The sequence below is a fragment of the Rhinolophus sinicus genome, linkage group LG05 (assembly GCF_036562045.2).
Source record: "Rhinolophus sinicus isolate RSC01 linkage group LG05, ASM3656204v1, whole genome shotgun sequence".
Classification (NCBI taxonomy): Eukaryota; Metazoa; Chordata; class Mammalia; order Chiroptera; family Rhinolophidae; genus Rhinolophus; species Rhinolophus sinicus.
In genome coordinates this window covers 164,518,049-164,530,123 of record NC_133755.1, presented here as the reverse complement: position 1 = coordinate 164,530,123, position 12,075 = coordinate 164,518,049, and the positions used below count along the sequence as shown (strand labels likewise).

General features: G+C 38.1%; 1 protein-coding gene across 10 annotated transcripts in view; it reads right to left on the bottom strand.

Moving 5' to 3' along the window:
* AIG1 (androgen induced 1) overlaps nt 1–12,075 on the bottom strand; it is a 218,967-nt gene that overhangs the window by 168,603 nt on the left and 38,289 nt on the right. For all 10 annotated transcript variants that reach the window (XM_074333656.1, XM_074333664.1, XM_074333665.1 and 7 more), the window contains one exon: nt 7,735–7,890. In XM_074333656.1, the coding sequence (XP_074189757.1) occupies nt 7,735–7,890 (156 nt within the window). The remainder of the gene's footprint in view (nt 1–7,734; nt 7,891–12,075) is intronic.

The window sequence follows — 12,075 nt, the reverse complement described above, 5'->3', positions numbered from 1 at the left end:
TTAGTCTCCTAGTTCTACTGCATCTATTTTTCATATCAATGTAGAGAAACAGGGTTACCTAAAATCCTGTTAGCTTTTACTTACTTAATATTTAATTGTTATTCTCCAAATTTGTTACTTATAATTATTTCTTGAAAGACCTGATTTTGTTTGTGGAGCAATGTGCCCAGCCCATACAGATAAATCACAATTAGTTTAAGCCCCCATGGTGACCTCATCCTCTTGTGCTTTCCCAGCTTCCCTTGCTGCTGGGTTCCAGCGAGGTGATAGTCCTCACCAGGAGACCTATGGGAAATTCTCTGTCAGAGCTTCTAGGAAAGATTCATTTGCCTGATGAAGAGACAAACATTGGGGGAGAGCAACCTAAAGAGCTTCTTCCTCTTCCTGCCTTGAACATGGCTGTGAAGGACGTGATGTTTGGTGTTTACCAACTCTCTGAGACTGCCGCTGGCAACTCCAGAGACAAAAAGCCAACACTCTGGAGCTAGAAAAGCGGAAAACAGAAAATGTCTAAGACTCAGATGATAATGCCAAGCAATACCACCCTGAAACTACCTGCTTTCAGGCTTCCTGTTTTGTGAGTATTACATACCTTTATTGCTTACATCATGGTTGGTTGGCTAGTCACTCAGCAAACACTGTTATTGAGACATTGTTCATGCGGCTTGCACTGCAGCAGGAAATCAAATACACAACCTCCCTGGCCTCATAGCGGATGTACCAAGTCAGAAGAGACATACACTACAGAAAGAAAAGCATTGACAGGGAATGTTCCAGGTCGAGGTGATCATTATGGAGACTTTAAAGCTACCGTGTTTTCCCGAAAATAAGACCGGGTCTTATATTAAGCTGTGCTCCAAAAGACGCATTAGGGCTTATGTTCAGGGGATGTCATGCTGAAAAGTCTGCTAGGCCTTATTTTCCGGTTAGGTCTTATTTTCAGGGAAACACAGTAGGTCAGGAGATAGAGAGGCTAATGTATATAGGTTATTCATGCAGGCTTTTCTAAGGGGTAGTCATGTGAGCAGAGACTTGAACGAAGTAAAAAACATGAGCCAGGTGGCTATCTGGGGGTATTCTGTTACTTGCAGCTGAAGGTGCCATTAACTTATACATCCAATAAGCTTTTAGTCATTTTTCAAAATAGAGCTCATATATCATCATTTCTGGGATGTCTTCCAGGACCTCCCACTCACTAAAATTAATCCCTTCCTCTTGTGGGCTACTTCTGTACCTCAATCACATGTATTATTTTGCTCATCATGCCTTCTTTTAATTTAGTTGTTGACACAGCATATAAAGTCACCCTCTCTAGACTGGGAGACCCTTGAAAGGCAAGATCGATTCTCAGTCACGGCCATCTTGGCCCCTAGCACCCAGTATGCACTGCCTAGTAAGCACCATGAACCCACAAATGATTACTGACTTGATTATATGCCTGTCCTTTGAATGTTCTGGATATAAATGTATGTTTTTCACTGTAGTATGATTAGAAGTGAGCATCTACAGTAGAATTTTGTTAGTAAGACTACTTTTTGTGCTGAAGAAATTTGTCTTGCAAGCAGTGAGAAAGCTGACTACTCTGAGTTAGTATGAACATGTACAAATTAAATAGGTCACATAGGCAGAAAATCTTTGGTTTTCATTTAGGAGAGAAGAATATATAAGATGGTTGAGAAGCAACCTGGTTCCCTATCAGGTACATCTGTCCAATCGCATTATATCCTTGGTCTTTTGAAACGGCTATCAGAAAACAAAAAAGGATTGTAAGACCCCTGACCTACCTAGTAATCAGTCTTCTGAGCATTACTCCGAGTTTGTTTAGCTTGTGGATCTTGAATGAATCCTCATCTATGAATCTTCCTTCTTAGGCAACTCAACTCATACTCATTTCAGTGAAAGAGGTTAAGTCTGTGATTGATTCAACCTGAAAATGAACTGGCTTTTACTAAAAAACATGACCTAGCAGATATTGTCATTTTAACTTCAAAGGTGAAGAGAATGGAAAAGGGAATTTGAAGAAACTTAGAACATCAATGAAGGCTTAAAGACAATAGAAAAAGAGTTTGATTTTAGGTACCTGTGTGAAAATTTAAAGAAGAGAGGATCAGCAGGTAGTAAGTGCATTTTTAAATTAAATCCAGAGTTTGTAGAATAAAGTAAACAATGTGCTTTTAAAAAATATCCCCCTTAATATCAAAACGGAAGGAAAGTAATTTGCTTGTATTTACAATCTCAAATAGAAGTAAATTCCCTTTCCTTATGTGTTACGTTAACAGACATTAATATTAGTAATTAATATTATTTAATGTTTGCTTTCCATTTAAACCAATCTGTTACATTTAAAACTCAGAAATGAAAATAATGGTTTTTAAATTGTAGGAGTATGATGGTTCAAATGCATATGAATTGCAAAATTATTCTTAAGGATGGCTTAGAGTTAGCTAGTGTGTCAATAAATTAAGACTATCAACAAACACTTTGTGAAAATAATTCTTAAATACTTTTTCTTTGAGTTTGCATTTGAGATTTCAAATTCCATTTTCCACGTTTCCTAAAGAAGCAGGTGCTACACACACAGGTCCCCATTATAAGAAAAAACAAGTATTAAAGGATTCTAGACTAGGTTGGTACCTATAAAATATTTACTAAATCTTTTCAAGAACATGGTTATAACACCAGAAATGGTTTACTAAGAAGGCCAAATTTCAGAAAAGTTCATCCTGGCACACGCTAGTTTGTTTCTTCTATGCTGGATGCTTGTTGCATCCAAGTTAGAACAGATCCAAACTTCCAGGGCCCCCTGGACCCATAACCTCTTTATTACGGGAGGGGCATCATCCATCTTCACCCTGAGGACTGGCCGAGGTTAGTTTAGTGGCAGCCCAGCATCTGGTCTAGAGCAACCAAATAACAACAAAGGTATTACCAGGGCGGACAAAGGTATACTCGGGAGGTGGTGAGATTTGATTACGTGTATCATGCAAGCTGAGCAGCTGCAATTGAATGGGACGCACAGACTTGAATTAATGGAAAACATATGATTGTGGGGGTTTTTTTGTCATTAAAATGGCTGCTTTGGATAGCAGTTGGAGACACAGTTAGGATTTCTGAGACGGGCATTTTCATACTCAACATACTCTTTTTTTTGCTGCTCTTGTTTATCTTCATCTTTTTTTTTTTTTTTTTGGTTGAAACCGTAGCCTATTCTCTTAACTAGAAGAGTATCTGCCAGCACAAAAGTCCACAAACTCATAGAAGACAAAAGACAGTCTTGGTTTGATTGTTCCTAATAAGCTTCAGTGCTTCCAGACCACATAATGTCATAGAATTGTTATAATGCTTCTTTAAAAGGGTGACAGGGTTCAGAAATAAACTGCATATGGTAAGAAGAGCCTCCCATGGGTCACTCCTGCGAAGTGAGTGGCAAGGCTTTGGGAGTGGTGTTGGTTTCCGGCCATTAGTGCTACTAACCAAGGCCAGCTTAGCATTTATGGGAATCTACTCAAATCAGGATGACATGTGCTACGTTCACTCAAGTAACCCTGCCTGACTTCTTCAAGGTTATGCTGAAGCAAAACTTTACTCCAATTATCTTTGATTGGAATGTTTCATTATTTTTATACATCCTTGAGCTAGATAGAGTCCATGCAGTAGACGTATTAGGTCCACAGGTCACAAAATCATATTGAGTGCTTCATGCCCGCATAAAGCAATTACTGTCAACTGTCAATTAACCTCGTTATCGGAAGAAGCATTAGTGTAGAAAATACAAATCCTAGATAACCTCCCCATGTCTTTTTTCACTGCCACAGTTGCAGCTGAGGTGAGAGAGAGAGAGAGAGAGACATAATGGGAGCATCAAGAAAAGCTCAGGGTTAAGAGGGCACTTCAGGAAAATTTGAGCAGAGGTGATAAATTCAGCTGCCACTCTGCCCTCTATTTATGCTTGTTGCCTTTCTGCCCTGCACCAGGAAGCAAAAATAACATTGCTTTCTTCGTAAACTTCTGGCTGACAAACAAGTGGCGCAGGGCAGAGGAGGCACTCTGAGAGGTTAGCAGCCCCTGGCCGGGAAGCCTGGAGGGACCCTCGGCAGAGGCTCTGCGCCTTCCCCCTTAGGAAGTGAGAGCCATGCCTAAGGCTCTCTGGGCACACGAGGGGGGCCTGGGTGGTATGCCCTCTGGGATTCTGACTGTGTCAACCAACATGGAAAAAGGTGCTTAATTACAAATGTTATAATGAACCACTTGCTCATATGATGAACCTTCTGACACGACAGGTTCCTACAGGTATGCCCACCTGTCTGCCAGGTCCTGGGCTTCAGTGCTATTCCCATCTTTCTCAGGTTATAACCCGTTAGGCTGGGCACCTCACTGCAAGCCAGGAGTGAGAGTAAAGAGGATGCTTCTTCAGGTGATTCCTAGAGGCAGTGCTCCAGGAAGGGTTCACATTTTAATAAGGGAGAAAACCTTAAGTGATAAAGGTAAAATAGTGGAATTCCAGATTCCATTGAGCAGTTGAGGACTATGGGGGCAGAGGGGGATACAGAAGGGGCAGGGGAGAGTTCTGCGGTCACAACAAAGACAAGGGCACACTGGAAAAGAAAGCTGGGAAATAACCTTGGGAAAAGAGAGGCCAAAAAATAAAAATAAAAATAAAAAATATATATATATACACACACACACATATATACATATATACACACACACACACACACATATATATATACATATATAGCACAAAATTATATGTCTTCATGAAAAAAATATTTTGCGTTTGTTAAAAGAGGGACAACAGGGCCCAAAATGGAGTCACTTGTGCTAGGCCCATTGTCAGCAAACCAAGATTTAACACTTAAGCTAACTGCAGTTTCAGCTTCCCAGGAATGTAACTTTTAACTGGTCAACATGGAATTACCTGGTTAACACTAGTGAGATAATCTGGCCCACAGGCCCCTTTCTTCCCCTTAGGAGGGCTGAAACACACATTCTTTCCTAATAATTTCCTTTTTCCGCTCCCTTTCCACTTTTAAAAAACCTTTCCTTTTCTATAGCTCAGTGGAGCTCCTTTCTGTTTGCTAGATGAGAGGCTGCCCAATTCATGACTCACTAAATAAAGCCAATTTGATCTCTAAAATCACTCAGTTAAATTTTTGTTATTTAACACGTTAAAATGCTTATAAAGAGCCAAATTCATATGCTCTGTAAATATGACTTTGCAATAAAAGTAATGGGGTCTGGGAAGAAGCCATTTGTCAGTGCTTGCTTCAAAATGAATTTTTGTGTATTAGAGTGAGAAATCAGGTAGAAACTGGATAAACAGGTACAAAATGTCAAATGAGAGAGGAAGAGAGAAACAGTGGAAAACATAAGGAGATTTCTGGAGAATACCAGCAAGGATTCTTCTTAATATTAATGGGGAGAGAGGTAGGGAGGGGTGAAGGAGAGGGAGAGAGGGAGAGACGGAGGGAGGGATATAGGGAAGGTGGGAGAGAGACAGAACAGGAGCACCTGACATGGGGGAGGGGACAGGAGGGGAATGTCCTTAACAGGAACTTAAGGCTAGTGACTATAAAACAGAAAGTGACTCATAATAACAGGAAAGATTATGAATATGTAAATACTGAATATAAAACAACAGTGGGCAAGAAACAAATATGAGTTAAAGAAATTAGTGAAGCTGTACCTCTCTGATTCATTATTTGGTCTGTAAATTTTTCTGTGAAGCTCATCAGCTAGGGAAAGTGCATAGACCTATAATGAAAATGTTATGACTTGTGGTTAAAAAATGGGAGAGAGAATTAAAAGTATGATTGCCTCTCTTCCCTCTTTTAAAACATAGAAAAAAACAACAAAAATAGTGAAACATGGAGGAAAAGATCAGATCTCATCAAACATCAAGTAAACAAAAAGCCCTCTACTCTTTTTTCAAATCATGAAGCACACATACGTGGACCGAATTCAGAAAGGACACTGAAAGCTGACAGATACCTCGCGTCGCAAGCAGGTGCAAAAAGTTTCTGGCCAAAGTAATGTCAAAAACGTCTAAAGGGCATATGCAATGAGCCTGTGATGAGAATGGCAAGACTCACCATTTAAGCTCTAGAGACACAGTTTGACATCATATAACAGAAGGAGAGACAGAGCTAACAGAAAACACGTTAATACTGCATTCCCATTTACTTTAGTATTCTGTTACTACTATATTCCTTCTAGCCAAAGAAGACTTCCAGGGGCAATGACATGTCTATAGAAATTCCAAGGGAGTAAGGGATAAAAAAGAAACAAAAATGATATAGACTTGGATTTTCTAGATAAAAATCCTTTATGCTGAAAGTATATGTGTTTATATCTTATTGCCAGTGGAAATTTTCTCTTAGGTGACTATGTTGATAGAAAGCATGTGAATTTTATAAGGCAAGTCCAAAGAAGGAACTATTAAATAATACATGAAGCAGTTAACTCGATTATGTTAAGCACTAGAATTTGAGAGATTTGCTAGATGGCTTCAATCTGAGCACTCATTTAGGTTTTCCGGGGATAAAGATGAGGGAATGAGGAGTGTGATCAGATTATAATACACCCCGAAGGGCTCTTTCATCCAAGAACATACTCATACAACCCAGTACATAAAAAAAGCAATTCACTGATATTCTGGGAGCTTACTAATTGGTCTTAGAACAAGCATGTAGTGGCTTCTGCCAACAGTAGATCCGGCAAATATAAATAAGAGCCATTGGAAGGATTTAAAAAATAACTTTCTGACTCTTTCTACACCGGACCTTGGACTTGGTACATATGCTAGCCCAGGTCACTTGTGGTTCTGTTATTCCCAGAAATTTCCTGGCAAATGAAAGGTCTGAATTTGAATTAGGTAACACACACTTACTTGCACTCACAGTTGGAGATTTATGAGTTCTCTCATTCTTCTCTTGGCTATACACAAGTTAAAAAATCTATAGAATCTCATGGGGCCCCGGCTCTTTAAAGAAGCATGATTTATATTAATATATAGACAATGGATGATTAACAGACTTGTGAAGAAAGTTAAGCTATGGAGGGAATCTAACTGGAAACAATGAAAATCAATGAAGCCAGAACAGACCCAAGCATTAAGCAACATTTACTTAAGTGATGTTGGCTAATAGCACAGTTGAGTAAATGAGGAAGTATGAGTGAATGCTGATTTCATCTCTCTCAAATTCAAAAATACTAGAATGGTCACAGAACCAAGGACCATACATTTCAAGTTTGGGGTGCTTAAAAAACTGTTACGGGTTGAATTGTGTCCCCCTAAAATTCATATGTTGAAGTCCTAACCCCTAGTACCTCAGATTTTATTTGGAGGTAGGCCTTGAAGAGGTAATGAAGGTTAAATGAGGTCATTGAGGGGCCCTAATCTGTGTCCTTATGAGAAGAAGAGATTAAGACACGGATACACACAGAGCGAAGAGTATATGAAAACACATGGAGAAGGAGGCCATTTACAAGCCAAGGAGAGAGGGCTCAGAAGAAATCAACTCTGCCAACACTTTGAGCTCAGACCTCTAGGCTCCAGAACTGTGAGAAAATAAATGTCTGTTGTTTAAGCCACCCGGCCTGTGGTGCTTTGTGATGGCAGTCAGAGCAAACTAATTTCAAAACTTCCTATGAAGCGGTGTTTTTTCTCTCTTAGAAGTCTGAAATAAGACCTATGTTTCTTCCATAGTTAAATGCATTCTACGTCATACTCACAACCCCAACGGGAAAGGCCAATACGGCTAACATCCAGTCCCGGAGAGAGATGAGCTTCTTGAGTTGCCTCTCTTGTTCCTGGTTGCCACTTCCTCTAGTCAGAAGACTGGAAAGATCAGTCAACACACAGATGCCAAAAAAGACAGCCTGGATGACCTGGAGGGAGACAACAGCTGGTATCAGTCAGTGAGATCTAAAGAGACTCAATCTATACAACAGCAAACAGCTACACGTTTGCAACTCACACAGTAAGAGAGGATCAGAAACACATTTAAGTAGTTCGCCCTACCCATAAAAAAAAGAAAGATAGGTGAGAAAATTCATCTTAAAAACATTACTTCCACTTTTGCTCACCTAAGGACAAATGCAAAACATGCATGCACACACATGGTCCCACAGAAAGCAATATCAATTATCAAAATGATATGTCCATTATTTTTTTAAAAATCACATCTGTAGTCTATTTATATTGACTAGTAGGGTTTAACAAACATCCAAGGAGTGCACAGAAAAGGACCAGGATAGTCTGAATAATAAATGAGACAATTTAGTCCAACTGTGAAGAAACATTCCTATGCTTTATTCTGTTAGATATAGAAATTTTCACCAAAGGAAGTGGTAGAAAGCTTCCAGTCCTTGAGTCATGGAGAAATCAACTGAAGGCAATAATCGAGGATGATGGAGCAAATTTCTGTCATCTGACATGAACTAAATGATCTCCTTCTCAGGTTTTCAGTTTTTATGAAATAAAATCTTTACAAAGCAATGTAAACTTAGATGCACCATTTTCCCAAAAAAGTAATCACTGTGCATTCCCAAATCAATTATAAATTGAATTACCTACATTATCTATGTTTTACTCGGACTGGGACTCACAGAGAGAGAATACTGAAATGCCACAGCCCAATTATTTGTGATATTCCTGAAATGGAGGTAAAAGTACTGAGGATCCAGAGCTATGGGTGGAGGCAGGCAGCATATTGTAATACAGCTTGGCAAATGATAATTAAGATCATGGAAAGGGCAGAAAATATATTCCCTGGGCTCAAAATTATGCCCATTTAGCACCAGGAAGAAATTCGAGGGAATTATTCTGACTTCTTCTCCCAGAAGTAACTTATTGGTGCTGTATTTATTTGTAAAAGATACAGTTTTACTCATTACCTGTTTAGAAAACATATGTGTATAAATTTACGTGGTAAATTTCCACGTTGGTAGTGGAAAGAATCTGTGAAAGCTCTGTGGATGGGTTCCTCACTGAGGCACAGAACAAAGGGAAAAAGGACCCTCAAAATTATCTGGTTCTATCCCTTAGCATAGCACTGGCACACTCGGCTTGTTAATTATCTGTTTAAACTCTTATCGAAGCCACTTTGAAAATTCCCCATAAAGGAGAGTCCATCATCAGACTTAGTCAAATAAACAAAAATCCTGCAGTATTTTACTACAGTACACTGGGCTCTTTGGAACCCACCAAATTCTATTATTAGCCAATCTTCATCAGAGTAATGTCATATTCTTCCCCATACCTTAGCCTACCTTTTAGTTTCAATGACTTAATTTATTGTTGTTCTTTCTAGAGCCAGAAAAACAAAAACAAAACCAGAGTAAAAGAAACCAAGACTACCAAAACTGAACATGATGCAATGGAAATGTTGGCAAGAATCATGTTGTGATGACCAGAAACAATTTAAATGACTCAGGGAATAATTTCATACTTGGGAACATTTTCATAGCATATCTTACGAATTTAGATGTTAGATCTTTATGTTAATCCTATCAGGGTTTAAGAAACTGGAGCGGCTATACTGGGCAATAATAATATCCATGCCAATATGGCCAGTGAACATATTAAAAGCTGTCCTACCTGATTAAGAACCAGGGAAATGCAAATCTAGATCACATGACATTGTATTTTCTCACCCGTATGATTATTCACAATTTAATTCCGAAAATACCAGGGGTTATAAGGATCTAGAATAACCAGAAACCTTACGGTGGGAATGCTAATTAGGACAACCACTTTGAAGAACAATTGGCAATGTCTAATAATTTAAAGATTCATATATTCTATTATCTAGTGTCTTCACTATGAATGATATTCCTTACAGAAACTCCCATATGTGTGTGTGTGTGTGTATGTTAGTCACATCTATATGAAAATATATTTCAGTATGCATTGCTTCAAAAAAAGTTGAAACAATCTAAATTCTCTTAATAGTTGACCGGATAAATAAATTGTGCTACATTCATACAGTGGAATTCTAAGCACATATCATTTTTTCATTCTCACAAGGAAACATTAAACAAAAAAAGGAAACCAGGAAAAAAGCTACATTTTTAAAGTTAAAATAAATTTCCAAAAATGCAAAGATAAAGATAATTTCAAGGATTATGTATAAGAAGTAAACTATGAAAAAATGTACGGGAATTAATAGCACCGAGTTTAAGTATGTCTACAAGGAGGGTAAGATTGGGGGACGGACATAAAGGCTTCAACTGTATTGATAATATTTTATTTCTTAAGTTGATTACGAGGTGTATAGAAGTTTATTATAGTATTTTCTATATAATTCATTATCATGAAATATTTTCATATAAAAATAAAAGGCAAAAAAGTGGTTTTTATACTTTGGGGATATAGTTGGCTAGTCTCTTTCAATTTCTTTCTTTCCAACTCAGTTTCCCCTAGATTTAAAGACTGACTAATAATAGCAGGATTTAGTGAGCTACAAATTAAGTAGATCAAGTGCATTTTAAAATTCCATAACCAAGTAACTAGTACCAGGTTTGCTTTCCCACCATAAACAAATAGATACTTGAACTAACTATATAAATCAACGTTTTCATATATTGGACTTTTCCCTCTGCAATCAGCCAGAGAAATCTCTTTTTTTAAAGGGCTCAGTTGATGAAGTCAGACCAACCTTGGATAATTCTTTTTTGGGTGTAATAAAATAATGTAATTGCAGGAGTGATTATATTCACAGGATCTTCCAAAACCCAGTGGGAGGGCATTACACAAGGGTGAGTATCACTGAGGGTCATTTTAGAATTCTACCTACCACAAGCTGTAGGTTAAACAATTCTCAGAGCTCACTTAGGATGGAGAGGTATTCAAGTTTTGGCCAAACAGAGAGGCCTTGTTGACTACAACAGGTATTCAGTGGAGACCTAAGAAATGTCATACCTAAATAGTGATGCTAAAATAGCCTTGGAATAAAAGCTAGTCTACATCTACTCCCACCATACTTAAAAACAAGCTTCAAAGAGATCAATCTGATCTACAGGTAACTCAAATGTCTGCAAACATGAAATTCTACACTCTTTAAAAGAAGGTAACACAATGTAGACGTTCAACAATATCCAACATTACAATATCCTGCATGGGTTAATTCATTACGAAGGCACAATGACCTTAAATGTGTATGTACCTAATAGCAGAGCTTCCAAGTAGAGGAAACAAAACCAGATTTAACAAAGGGCTAAATTACCCAACAAATGTTTGTTGAATAAATAATTCACTGATTCACTGATGCTTTTCTGAAGATTTAAAAGGAAAGGAAAGGAGGGAATCTTAAAATGCAAAAATGGGTGGGGATAAACAAAACCTCATATGCTAGAACAGAAAATCAAAAGAATTTCTGCAACTATAAATGCAATAGTCTAAACATTTTGCCAATCGTAAGGTTAATGGTACTATGAAGTCGTATACTTTTCTACAGTTCATCCATCTTCTTATCCAGTAGAGTCATCTACCACAGCAGTCCCATCTCACTATCACCTGGTGGCAACCCTGTCATTGTCTGTAGATCTCTCCACCACCTGTTCCCTGCTGTGGCCCCATCTCACCTGAACTGCTGAGGAATACTTCCTCAAAGTGAGAATGTGGAGGTCAGGGAAAATCGGCACCACAAAGTGATTTTTCTTCTCATTTCCAAACATCAGGAGGCAGAGAGGGAATTGTTGGGGGTTTTTAATTTTTTTTTTTTCTCCCCAAACTCACACTGACTAATCCTCGAAAGATAATCCCTAAAATTTATGGAACAGTTTACCATTCTCTAGGGAGAAGCACGAACTAACTTTTGGTTATTTGCTCACTTAAGAAGCAGTTAGTCAATACTGTTAAACCACTTTACATTTCTGCTACTTTGTTAGAATTTGATTTGAGCTGACGCCTAGCAAATCACATTAGAGACCTTTTTCTTGTGTTTTTTTATTGCTTGTGTCATGTTGTCTATTGCAACTTAAAATTCATTAAAATAACTGTTAAAAATGTAAAGCTTATATGGAGATGCACAAGTGAATCTTAAGTAGGATTACCTTGAAACATTATTTGGC